General features: G+C 43.1%; 1 protein-coding gene across 2 annotated transcripts; it reads right to left on the reverse strand.

The window, feature by feature from the left end:
• Positions 1 to 3,903: 3,903 nt before the first annotated feature.
• Positions 3,904 to 12,484, reverse strand: LOC113018868 (uncharacterized). 2 transcript variants are annotated; one of them, XM_026162259.2, is made up of 3 exons: positions 12,287 to 12,484; positions 11,160 to 11,933; positions 3,904 to 9,497 (listed from the first exon to the last, which is right to left on the reverse strand). In XM_026162259.2, the coding sequence occupies exons 1-3, from the start codon at positions 12,333 to 12,335 to the stop codon at positions 4,012 to 4,014; spliced, it is 6,309 nt and encodes a 2,102-aa protein (XP_026018044.2). In that variant the 5' UTR covers positions 12,336 to 12,484; the 3' UTR covers positions 3,904 to 4,011. The 2 variants fall into 2 exon arrangements, with proteins under 2 accessions (XP_026018044.2, XP_026018043.2); XM_026162258.2 differs by having other exon boundaries at positions 11,160 to 11,981.
• Positions 12,485 to 13,266: the final 782 nt, after the last annotated feature.

Below are 13,266 nucleotides of genomic sequence, written 5' to 3' on the forward strand. Positions count from 1 at the left end.
TTGTGGACGTGATTGACTGAGCTGTTCCTGTCTATTGTGGTGGATGTAAATGTGGCCCTCTTCCATATTTCCCAAAAAGCCTCATTCAGGTCCTTAAAAGGTTCCAAATAAAGATAAACTAGGGTTAGCATTTTGCCTTAATCTGAAATAATGCCAGCTAAAACCGAAATGAGTGCCCAAGAGTCGTTTCATCAAGCACTGTTTTCACCATTCAGTGAGACAATCCTGATGTGGAGCACGTATTCACCTTTGAACTCACAGATATAGTGGTGATTTTTGGATGGCGAGTGACCTTGAATGGGAAGAAGAACAGGCGTGATGGATTTCCTGGGGTCACAGTTCACATAATAAACACATTTTATATGCTTCTACTTTTAAAATCCTAAACTTGTAGATTATTTGTTTTTCTCTACTAGGTGAAGGCCTATTTGTGTTTTCTGGAAGGCAAGTACCCGCATGTTTGTACACAACCATCTCTTAAGTTTTCAAGAGTTGGTACAAACATGAGAAAATGTTCCCTAAGTTTCCTAAGTGAAAATGCTTTGTTTTTGCCGGAGGTCAGAGAAGAATGGTCAGACTGCTTTCACATGATTGGAAGGAAACAATAATTCAAATGACCACTTATTACAACCAAGGTATGCAGAAGAGCATCGCAATGCACAGATGGGCTGGGGCAGAAGACCGCATCAGGTACTACTGCTGTCAGCTAAGAACAAGAAATTCAGGCTACAGCGGGCACAGGCTCAGCAGAAGTGGACAAAAGAAGATCGGAAAAATGTTGCTTAGTCTTGATTTTTGTTGCAACATTCAGATGGTAGGGTCAAAATTTGGTATAACGGAGTGACAGACCATATCTATCCATTTACAACCGCAATGTACCCATCTTTTGATGGCTGCTTCCAGAAAATAGGTGCACTTCTTGTCACAAAGCTCCGATCATCTTCAGCTGGTTTCTTAAACCTGACAGTGAGTTCACTGTACTCAAATGACCTCTACAGTCTTCAGAGCTGAATCTTCAGAATCTTCAGAGCTTTTGGGTGTGGTGAAACGGGAGATTCGCATCATGGACAAGCAGCCAACAAATCTGCAACTGTATGATTTTTTTCATGTCAATATGGACCAAAATCTTGAAGGGATGTTTCCAGCATCTTGTTGAAACTGTGTCATGAAGAATTAAAGTAGTTATGAAGGCAAAAGGTGGTTGAACATGGTAGTAACAAGGTGTACTTAATAAAGTGGCCGCTCAATGTATAATCACAGCAGTTTTTAGTCTGTAGGACAACAAAGTCTTATGTCAGTTTGTGAAATCGTTCAAAGATTGAGTGCTTTCAGAACCAAAAGAGCAACAAAGTCCATGATAGAAAGCAAATTTACAGGACTATTATTTGTTTGCTACAATATTTATGTTATACACGCACTAAGACATATGTGGTAAAGCACTAAATGCTGAATCTATCTATCTATCTATCTATCTATCTATCTATCTATCTATCTATCTATCTATCTATCTATGGCTATTACCATTTTTTCAGAAATGCACTCCAATCAATGCAAACTTATAATCAATAAATCAAGTGTTGTGATATTATAAATAATATATGTAATGATAAATCTAAAGGATTTACAAATGAAAAAGAGCAATGCTTGTGGGATATTATAGCTGGGTTTGTGTTGGCTGCCTCATATCTTTAAGACATTATGCTAAATGTATGAAAATTATGTCTCTATCAACTTTAATTTGACAACTTTTTTCTTCCTAATTTTCCCCCAGACGCTTTGAAAGCAGGCCTACCCTGCGGAGATGATCAAAAGAGCAGCGCTCCATCTTGACACAACACCCTCTCATCTCGCCTCTAAAGGCAGCTCGCATTGAATGGACAGATTATAAAAACATTGCTGCCATGTTAGCTACAGACCAGCACTCCCACTACATAATTATTAGCCTGATGATTGCACACAAGTGTTTTTGGATGCTGCATCTGGCTCGGCGGATGATGGAAGTTGTTGTATGTATCCACCCGCATTTTTCTGGTTGTCAAAAATTGCATTCTGAGAAAGCCGTACTTCTCTCATCAAGAGTCATAATTTACTTGTCAAAGCAGGAGTCCTCTCAGCATGTGGGAGGCTCCCTGGGGTTATAATTGCGAGACGGTTTGGTTCTCCTGAAATGCCTCCAGGCAAGACGGAGCACGGGCCTGCTACTCAGGCTTTGTGTACTCTTTCCTTTTAAAAGTAGCCATTTACACAGAAAATTGTAAAACACGGTAAAAAACGAATATATATATATATATTTGTATATATATTTATATATATATATTTGAGTAGCTTCACTATACTTTCACCATCAACTCCTTATAATCTGTGACTTTCAACACTGATTACTTTGGTAATCTCTACACTGACACAAGGTCTCCACCTTGTGGATGAAGTATGAAAGTGACTTAAATGCTGCCTGCAGGTCAGCCAAGGTTCATCTAAAAAAATCATGCTCGATTATCTTATATATAGAAATATGTAAATATACATGTGTACGTGTGAGACCATGTTGGATAATTTTATATGTATATGTATTTATCCATCCAAACATCCATCTTCCTTTGCTTATCCAATTCAGGGTCACGGTTGGGCTGGAGCCTAACCCAGCTGTCACAGGGCGAGAGGCAGGGTGCACGCCGGATAGGAGATATATACTGTGTCTATATATCACTATCTATGTATATATATATATATATATATATATATATATATCCTGTGTGATTGACTATATATATAGCTTTATTAAGAGATATAAATAGCATGATCTATAAGTTTAACATGATGAAACACATATAGATGAACTTTAGCTGACCTGCAGGCAGCATCCCACGTGTTTCAAACACACCGGTGTCGTGTCGTCGTACATTTTACTCTTACAATTTTTTAACAGCCATAAAGGTTTTAGATTAAGATTTCACGTTTATCCAATAAATGACAAGCTTTTAAAACACTTTGTTCTTTATCGCTATCGTGACCTCATAAAAACAGGAGACCACACACTTTCACCGAGGCTCAAAATTCCCCTGACGCCACGCTCAGACTGAATCCCTGGATCCAGAAGGATATAAAGGGTGATGAATTTCACAGTCCTCTTAAGAAAATAAAGATATTCCCAAGCGTCCTTGTGTCACATTGATAGGTATTTGTGAAGCTGTGATGTCAAATGTTCAGTTTTGCCTTATGTCACAGTGAGAAAGAATACATTAAAAAAATTCCTAAGCTAAGACCTATCTCCGAAAATATTTCCGTCCACATCCATCCATAACTTTCTGAGTAATCCTGGTAAAAGACAAACTACCAATCATGTAACCTCCTACACACACAGTCAGTTTGTAGTTGTGGCTCTAAATGTCAGCTCAGTCTTATGGCTAATCCTGAGTTAGTCACAGAATGTGGTGCTTGTTCATGTGCGCACACACAAACTGCCTTTTTTGTGACAGTCAGCACAGCTTTGGACTAAATGTGTTTCAGTGGGATGTGTTTTTTTCTATGTGTCACATATTTTTTCACATCGCACTTATCTTATGATAAATCTAACCCAGGTGACACAGAGAAAAGATTTTTAAACTTAGAGGCATGAGCTCTATTTTAACCCGAATCATTCTAAACCTGGAGATAAACAAATACCAAAGTATAAATGCAGCAGACCTGTTTGGATCTAGCGGTTAAATGATACTTGCTTTTTCAAACTACAGTTATTGTCCCACGTGAATCAGTTTATCAGTTCATTGTGTGGCCTGACACCCATGAGACTGTGTTATAAATGCAGCAGCTCGATCAAACACTCTAAACTCGAGGCTTGAAAAGGTAAAACTAATCAGACTGATTACAGATTATCTGTAGCAAAAATCCGGATGTGAGAGCTTATTCTTCCTTTACTCACATTTATTCAAATATTTCTACATATTAGGAGGAAATATACATTTTAACATTTTTATTTTTTGCATGATGAATTCAATCAGTTCTGTAAAAGTTTTACACCGGAAACTGCTCTCTGCTGGGCAGGGTAACAATGTCATCCATCTTGTCGAATAAGCCTTCAATCGCGGCGTTATTCTTTTTGCTGGTCAGCACATGGTACCTGCCCCCGCAGCGCTCTACGAGCCCCATCAGTTCTCCGTTCCTGAGGATGTGCTGCTCTGCGCTCTCCCCTAAAATCTCCCCCCATGTGAACAGCACCAGGGCGCGCTGCCAGATCTCCTGTCCGAGCAGGCTCATGTGCTCCTCCACGGCTCGTCTGTACTTCTGCGTGCAGGTCAGGAAGGCCGGCATGAGCAGCAGGACGACGTGGGGACCCGGGTGGCACCAGGAGATGCTGTCGAGAATGCCTTTCAGCTGAGAGGCGTTTGCCTCGTCGGGTCCGTCTCGCCACCTCAGGCTGAGCGGCTCTGCGACGGCGAGGCGCCTTCCGGCTATTTGGCCTTTCCACGACCTGAAACTAGAGCCGCTGAATTTGGGCGCTTCTCCACCCAAGATGGTGACACCAGCAGGGGAGCAGGAAGACCAGGTCTCTCCCAAAACCATCACCCTCAAATCTGACCCGGGAGAGCCTTTGCTGTTTGCTCTTGTGCGAGGTCGAGACAGGAGCTTCAACTCGCCGATCACCTTTGCACTTTCGGCCGCTTCTTGTCTCACTTTTGTCTTCTTTGTCTCCATCAGCGTTTCGACTTTTAGTGTTTCAAGATGACAGTTATTGCTCTCTGCAGCTGACAAAGTTGTTTTCATCCTCTGATCTTCATTATCTGAATCTTTTCCTCTTCCTCTTTCCCTCCTCTCGCTGACCTCTCGGCACTCTAAAGGCGAGCTGTCTTCCGATCTCTTATCATCAGTCCCATGTTGTCCGTTCTCCAAAACGCTGTGCTGTCTCCGGTTCAACTCTTCCTCTCGCTCTTTGAGGTTCTGCTCCCACGTGCTCAGTTTTTTCAGCGACTCCTTTAGATTCCTCTCCTTCTTGCGAAGCTCTTCCTTCAGCAGAGTCATTTCCCTGCCCATCTCATTCAACTGCTGTGTTGTGTAGTTCACGTGCTCGTTCTGCATCTGCAGCTCCGACTTCCAATTGAGCAACTCCTGTTCTTCGTTCTTCAAGTAGTACTCCCTGTCTTTCAGCTCTTTCCCTTGGTCTTTCAGTCCTCTGACCTTCTTCTGTAGATCGTGACCGTGAGAGCTTAGCTCCTTCTGTCTGCCCTCCAGGACTTTCAGTAAGCTTTCCAGCTCCCTCTCCATTTTCTCAACATTCTGCGCCTTCTGCTGCACTTCTTGCTCGTATTTATCCTTCTCCTCTCGTTTCTTTTGTTCTTTTATTTGCAGACTGATTTCCAGTTCTCGAAGTTCTTGTTCTTTACTTTCCAACTTTGCCTGTTTTTCGCCAAGCTCCTCCTGTTGTGCGTTGACGTCGCGACGTCTTTTGCTCAGCTCTTCTTTGCTTCGTAGCAGAACTTGCTCCCTTTCACTCACTTCTTTCTCCCTTCTTAGGAATTTCTCTTCGAGCTCCTCATCCCTCGTTCTCTGTTCGCTTTGTTTCTCCATCATCTGCTTCTCAAAATGCTCTCTCAGCTCATTCATCTGCGCCTTAGTCTCATCTTCTCTCTCCTTCACCATTTCTAGCTCCACTTTTAGTTGGGCACTGGCGTCTTTTAAAGGCCCCAGCTCCAGATCTTTCTCTCTTAGCGTGATTTGGATTTCCTCGTATCCTCTGAGATATTTCCTGACCTCTTCGTCACTCTCCTTCTTCACTTCCTCACACTTAGCTCTGAGGTTGTCAGTCTCTTTTCTCATCATCTCATTTTGCTCCTGCAGCTCCTCAACTCTCTTCTGACTTAACTTGTATTTCTCTGTGATGACTTGAATGCTCTTAAGCGTTTCTTCCTCTAGCCGACTTATTGTGCCGTCCTTTTCCTGTGTGATTGACTCAATATCCTCATCTTTCATCTTGATCTCCTTTTCGTATTCCTGAATCATAGCCGTCATCTCCTTTTCCATTTTCTCAGTGAGTTCCTTCAGCTCTGACTTTGTCTGCTCGATTGTTAGCCTCAGCTGGAAGGTCTCCTTCTCATTTTCCCTGTCTCTTTGCCTGAGGCGGTCAAGCTCTTTCTCTTTCTCCTGCAGTTTTTCTGTCATTTCCGCATCCTTTTCCCTCTCTTGGTCTTTTTGCCGCTGCTGTATCTCGTCGATAGCGGATGTTTTGCGGTCGTTGCTTTCTTTCAGCTCTTCTATTTCTCTTAAGGAGCTCGCACATGTCTGTTTTGCCTCATCAATCTCGCCGTCTCTCTGTGCAAGAAGACTTTGGGCTTGTGTCAGTTCCTTTGTCTTCTTGTCGATGATCTCTATCAGCTTGTTCACCTCGTTCGCCGCTTTCTCATCCTTCACCTTCTGCTCTTCCTTCCATCGTGTCTCCCTGGAGTCGGCCAGCTGTTTGGCGCCTTCAATGTCAGCCTCCTTCTCTTTCAGTTTTCTCTCCATGTCACTTAAAAGCTGCCGTCTCATCTCCTCCATCTCTCGTTCTCTGTCTTGCAGCCGTTGCTCTGCCTCTTTCTTTTGGCTGAGAATGATTTCCCCTCTTTCTTCTTCCTTTCTTTGCAGGATCTCATCAATATCTTTAATGTGCTGTTTTAACTTTTCTATCACTCGGCTGTTTTCTTCCGCAGATTGCTCCATCTGTTTCTCGTGATTTAACTTGTCTCTTTCTCTTTCCTCTTCTGTCTGCTGCAACCGTTGCTCGAGATCCTTTACACGTTCTTTCAACCTTTCTAATTCTGCCTCTTGTTCCTCCAGCTTTTGCTCCAAAGCTTTTTTGTAGTTCAAATAAACATTTTCTTTCTCCTCCATCTGTCGAAGCTTCTCCTTCATTTCCATGAGTTTGGATTTCATCTCCTCTGTTTCCTTTTCCTTTTCTTGCAGCTGTTGCTCAGTCTCTTGCATGTTTTTTAAGTGATCCCTTTCTTTCTCCTGCTGTTGTTGCATTTTTTCTTTCATTTCTTCCACAAACGCTTTAAACTCCTTGATCTCTTTTTCCTTCTCCTCCAGCGTTTGCTCCATCTCTCTCTTGTATCGCTCTTTGTCCTTTTCACTTTCTTCGATTTCGTTTTTAAGCTGACACTTTAACTCCTCTGTTAGCCGATCTCTCTCTTGCAGTTTTTCCAGAACGTACTTTTCATGGTTCTGATTCAGTATTTGCTTTTCTTTTGCATGCTTTAGCTTTATCTCTTCAACTTGGGCAGCATAGGTTTCTTCCAAGTCTCTTATCTGTCTCTGTCTTTCCTGCAGTTGTTTATCTATTTCTTTTGCAAACTGTTGTTTCAGCTCTTCGGTCTCCTTTTGCCTTTCTTGCTCTACGCTCCTTAGTTTTTCAGTGTACTGTTGCTGGATCCTCTCCACATCCTCCTCCTTTTGTTTCACATTTTTATGAACTTCCTCCTGGTGTTGGGCACTTCTCGTCTCCATCAGATTTACCATCTCACTGATTTTTAGCGTCATCTCTTGATGCTGATGTTTTAAGGCCTCTATCTCCTTTTCTTTCTCCCTCATCTTTTGTTCCAGTTCTCTTTTGTGGTTTTGATGAATCATCTCTTTGTCTTTGTCATTTTCCAGCATCTTTTCTTCCATTTGTGCACGGCACTTTTCTTCTATATCTGCTATTGCTTTCTCTTTGGCCTCCACACATTCCTTCTTTTCTTTAGCAAACAGCTCTTTCAGCTCTGCGGCCTGCCTTTGTTTTTCTTGCTGTATGTTCTTTATTTCATCACCGTGCTCTTGTGCCATCCTTTCCAAGTCATCAGCTTTTTCTTTCAGCTTCTTTTCATATTCTTGCTGTTGTTGAACTTTTGCTGTCTCCATCATTTTTTCTATTTCATTAATCCTTGTGGCCATCTCTTCCTCGTGCTGCTTCCTTATGCCTTGTATCTCTGCTTCCTTCTCCTGTATTTTTACCTCCATCTCTTTCTTATGCTGTGATTTGATTTCTTCCAATTTCCTCTCCATATCTGTCTCATGTTGTTTTACGTTATTGAGAGTTACTTGTTTTTCCTCCGAGGCTTCCTTCCTCAGTTCTTCCATCAGTTTGTCTTTTTCGAGCACTTTTACTTCCATCTCACTCTTTAGTTTTTGTTCCATCTCTGCCGTCTCCCTGTTTTTTTCTTGTACTGTTCTCTTTAGAGTGTTCTCATAGTGGGTTTTAGTCCGGCTGATTTCTGCTATTAAAGACTCGTGTTTTTCAGTCCAGTCAGATATCTCTTTGTTGAGGAGCTCTATGGTCTGCCTCAGTTTCTCATATTCTTTCATCCATTCTTGTGTCTTTGCTCTAAAAGCATCCTCCCTTTGTTTCGTCTCAAGTTCCTTTTCTACGCTGGCACGCTCAAGGTCGAGAAGCTTAATTTGCTGCTCCTCGGTTCTTTCCTGCAGTTCCTCAATCTCTCTCTCTTTTATCTCCAGTTTGTAAAGCAGTTTTTCCCTTTCTTGTTGAGCTTGGCTCAGTGCTATGCAGATTCTCTCCTTTTCCAGGCTCAGATCCTGAATTTCTTTCTCTCTGTCCTCTGTCAGCCATCGCATCCTGTCCTCCAGCTCACCAAAATCGTTCTTCCTCTCGCCGACCCTCATGTCTTCATCCTCCGCTTCTTCCTTTTGAATGTCAGCTTTTCCTGGAGATTTCACCTTCTTCCTTCTATCAAAGAACCATCTGATGCTCTTCATCTCCCTGTCCCTCATGTTCTTCAGCTCTGCCTCCTGACGAAGCATCTTATCTGCCATCTCCTTCAGACGCTGGTTGAACTTTTCGTTTCTTTGTTGGCTCAAATCCCTGACTTCTTGAACCAGACCGGAGAAAGCCTCGCATCTGTTCATTGTTGCCATCTTTTCCACTTTCTCTAGCAGCTCTGTCACCTTACTGGAACCTCTACCTCCTCTTCCTCCACCATCTACACTGCTGATGACGTGGTATCGCCGCCTGCACTTCTCCAGAAGCAACTGCAGGTCCCTGCCTCCACTCTGGATGTGCTGCTCAATATCCACTCCCTCTCTGAGCTGATCTCCATGGGTGAACAGCAAGATTGTGTGTCTCCATACACCTTCTCCCAGAAGTTCCAGATGTTCTCTCACATGTCCCGCTTTCACCAGTGTGTCCACCCTCAGAGTCAGCAGGAGTGCATGAGGACCCGGAGGGCACAAAGATACGCTGCAGACAATCTCTCTCTTCACTCTCTCTGGAGTTGCACCTGCCACACCCGCCTCCCAGCCCGGCGTGTCCACCACAGTCACCAGCCGCATGGCCACCTCCGCTTGTTGACGAATGCACTCTTCTGTTACGGCTCCCGACTGGAAGAACCCTGGTTTTCCAAGGATGGTGTTCCCAGCAGAACTTTTTCCAGTTTCACGCTCGCCCAGTAGAACCAGTCTGATCTCAGGAAGACGTCGAGGGGATTTGGAGAAAGACTGGTGGGCGTCCAGCTCAGAACCCTGTGGCCCATCGCCTGACAGGAAAAAAAGGGGACATTTTCAGTAAAAGAGAACTATTTTAATGCCATAACCCAGCTGTAATCTCCAAATATTTCATGTTTTTCATTTAATTTTTAATTTTTTTTGTAAAAAAAATTGCCCAGAATAATCGCTCAGGCTACATTCACACGTAAACGGGTATTTTTTTCCACCTTAAAATAATTTAAAAGTCATATTGAAAAATATCTCCATCTCCATGGATCTCAAGCACTAACTACAGCATCCCAAAGCAAGAGGTGGGGATATAACACTGACTATACTGGCCAATCAAAAGACAATAATCAGAATGTTGCAATATAAAACTGTGTCTTCTTTGTCTGTGTGTAAATGAAGACATTTCTGAAACACTTGAATGAATGAAATCTCTATTTTTTGTACAGTAAACAAAGCTACATTTACCTGAGTACTCTACGTGTTAGTACAGGCTTTATTTCTTTACAACTTGGGACTGACTTTCTCTGCTGTGCAGGTAACAAGAGAGACGTTCATCAGAGCTTTCAAGAGGAAAATCAGGTAAAACTCAGCCTTACAATAAAAACTGTAATTGTAAGATCCTATAGTAAGACAAAAACAGGCTCTGTAAGCCTGCGGAGATCTGTGTGACTCCCTGTAATTTTGGTTATAGTTAGTAGTGTTACCACTACTTACACACTAGAAAACATAGAGCCACACTTGTGTTTCTTTTCACTTTAAATCTAATAATCACATTACTTTAGTGACTTCAGTCTCTGTCAGCTTCTGAGCTTCATCCTAGCAAATACAACCTACCTAAACACAAATCAGCACTGTTATTTAGAGTTGTATTTCTGGTCTGTGACGTTTTATTTGTGCCAAAATCATGCACAATGTCTATGTCTGAACTGAACACATTGAAAAAACATTTGACAATCACTTTTTCACTTCAAGCTGTAAAGATGGATACACTCTGTGACGACAGTGATGGCTACTTCTAGCAGGATAACAAACAATTGTCACTGGTTTCTTGAACATGACGATGGGTCCACTGTATTTAAATGACCTCCCAGTCACCAGATCTCAATTTAATAGGGCACCTTTGGGATGTGGTGGAACATGAGGTTAATATCGCAGATGAGCAGCAACTGTGTGAGCTTATCATGTCAATATGAACCAAAATCCCTGAGAATTTTTCGAGTACCGTGTTAAATCTGTGTCACAAAGAATTAAGGCCGTGCTGAAGGCAAAAAGGAAAACGAACCTAATACTAGCACTAACTAATGAAACTAATGCAAAACCTTTAAAGTGATGAGAAGTCACTTAGCAGTGCTGTTTCTGTGTAAAGATAAACTCTAAATCCTGACTGAAGCTCTTCCTACAAACACATTAGGTCCATTCAAGGTGGGGGTCAAACATGGTGCTAGCAAGGTGTACCTAATAAAGTGGCTGGTGCAGACAGTGTGGATCTCAAGATAATTTTGGCACAAACTAAACTTTGTGTTTGCACCTGATGCTTGTTGAATATCATCATTTATAACTCCTCCATCTTTGTGATGCAGTGACGACTGATATTAACTTTGTTCTGGTCTCGATCAACCTTTTTTCTGGGCCTTCTAATCATATGAAATGATTTCATGAACTTAAGAAAACTTGGGAAGTGTTATAAAAATAAACAGACTTACTAATGAGAGTGGCTTTGATGGTCCCTCTCTGCATCTGCGCCTCCATCTGTCGCTGTTTCTTTCTCCTCTCCCTGGCTCTCCTCTTCCCATCGGCCTCCAGCCCCAACACGACGGTATCCATCTCTAAATGGTTGCTTCCATCCCTCTTCTTATCTACCATCTCCTCCAGCTTCCTTATCAGCTCTTTAACCTGTGTCTCATCTCCTTTGCTCCGGTTATTCACAACATGGTATCTGTTTCCACACTTCTGCAGGAGTCTGTGGAGCGACGGGCCGCTTGACACGATTCGTTGCTCCATGGTGCCCATGCCCAGTTCGTCTCCTCTGGTGAACAGCACCATAGTGTGCTCCCACACGTGTTTCCCCAGCGGCTCCAGGTGTTCCTCAATCTCTATGATGTAGTCATCTGTCACAGAAGCACAGGCCCGCACGGCCAGCAGCACAGCGTGAGGCCCGGGAGGACAAAGCGACACGCTTCTCAAAGTTTCTCTCCTCACCCAGTTTGGAGTGCTATTAAGCGGGTAGTACCACTCCCACCCAGGTGTGTCCACCACTGTGAGTTTTCGCCCCACCACATCAGCTCGCCTTTTCACACACTCCTCTGTGGGCTTCCCGCTTTCAAATCCCCCCACTCCTCCCAGTATCGTGTTGCCTGCGGCGCTCTTCCCGGTTCCTTTCCGGCCAAGGAGGACCAGCCTAAGTTCCTGAAGAGCAGGGGGGCTACTGTCTGAGGCAGGGGGGTGTTGTGGCTTCATGGTGGCCTGCAGGCTCTCATCTGTGAAGAAAGGGAGAAGTACTTCCTCAATGCACCGCACCGGATAAGCTGAATGACACAGACACAGAAATGCGATAATAGTCAGACATCTGCTCACTACTTTATTCTTAAAACTGCACCTGAAGCCCTCAGTTTCAACACCCAGTGTTACCCAACATCTGTAAGAGGACTATTATACTATGCTTGCAAATTATATACTGATTGTAACACATTAAAGCCCATCTGCATCATCAAGTGAGACTGTTTATCATTGTCGTTATCAGTCTGTCTTCAGCGTCACTCAAAGGGGCCAGAGTGCAAGCTAAAATAAAAATTACTGTTTTATAAAAGTAAAAGATCTACAAGAAACTCACCACCGTTTGTGCTTACGGCCGGACTGCAGTTCTCATTAGTCATGTCCATCGCCCCTGCGTGCACTTTCCTCCTCTTCTTCCTCTTCCTCTTTTTTAGTTCCTGTGTTTTTTTCTACAGCAACGATTTCTTCACCATCATTACGAAGGGAAACACAAAAAAACCCTCCCCCGCTTACTAAATAACTGACCCAAGCTAATGATTGCAGTCACACAAAGTGAACAAAGACTGTCTGAGGGAGGCAGACTCGCTGCCTCACGTGACCTGTCTGTGGTTTTTTAACTTGCTCTCATTGAACACGACAGGAAGTCAGACGGGTGGCACGGTGAGCTTTTGTGACAGTCCATGTTTGCAAAGTAAACGCAGGCAACACGTCTCTGCTCCTACATGCCGCACACAGATGCAACGGTTCACACATGTATGCACACGGTGAACATACACAGAACATGCTTCTGCATGCACACATGAGCAGATGCATGTGTTATCTTGAGAACTGCAGAGCTCCTTACCGTCAAATGGTGCTCTGTGGTTGAGAGTGTGGAACTTCGGTTTCCTCTACCCATGAGCGACAAGAGACGACTCGAAATAAGATAACTGTCATCGCCACAGAGGTTTTTCATACTGAGGAAGCACATGCAAACTTTAATTTAAGATCCCGTTTTATAAAGCACAAAGGATGAAGACAGGTTTGCATTTATTTAAGATGCAGAATTTTAATGTTTGTTTTCTACTTCAGAAACGTGTTGCTAACTGAAACTAACTGTGTCGAAGAAGGAAGAGCACGTTTCATCACGTTTATCAGAGCACCACGATGCACTATGTTCCTCATTTTACTGACGGCTACACTACACTAACTGAAGCCGCCAACCATCCTACAATCACTTCCCCATATTTACATCATGCAAATTCAGAGTGAACTCGGAAACGGCAGCTGAGAGAGAGGAAAAAAAACAACTAAAAAGAGCAAATGTTTCCGCTGTTA

Source organism: Astatotilapia calliptera, chromosome 3 (assembly GCF_964374335.1).
Source record: "Astatotilapia calliptera chromosome 3, fAstCal68.1, whole genome shotgun sequence".
Taxonomy (NCBI): domain Eukaryota; kingdom Metazoa; phylum Chordata; class Actinopteri; order Cichliformes; family Cichlidae; genus Astatotilapia; species Astatotilapia calliptera.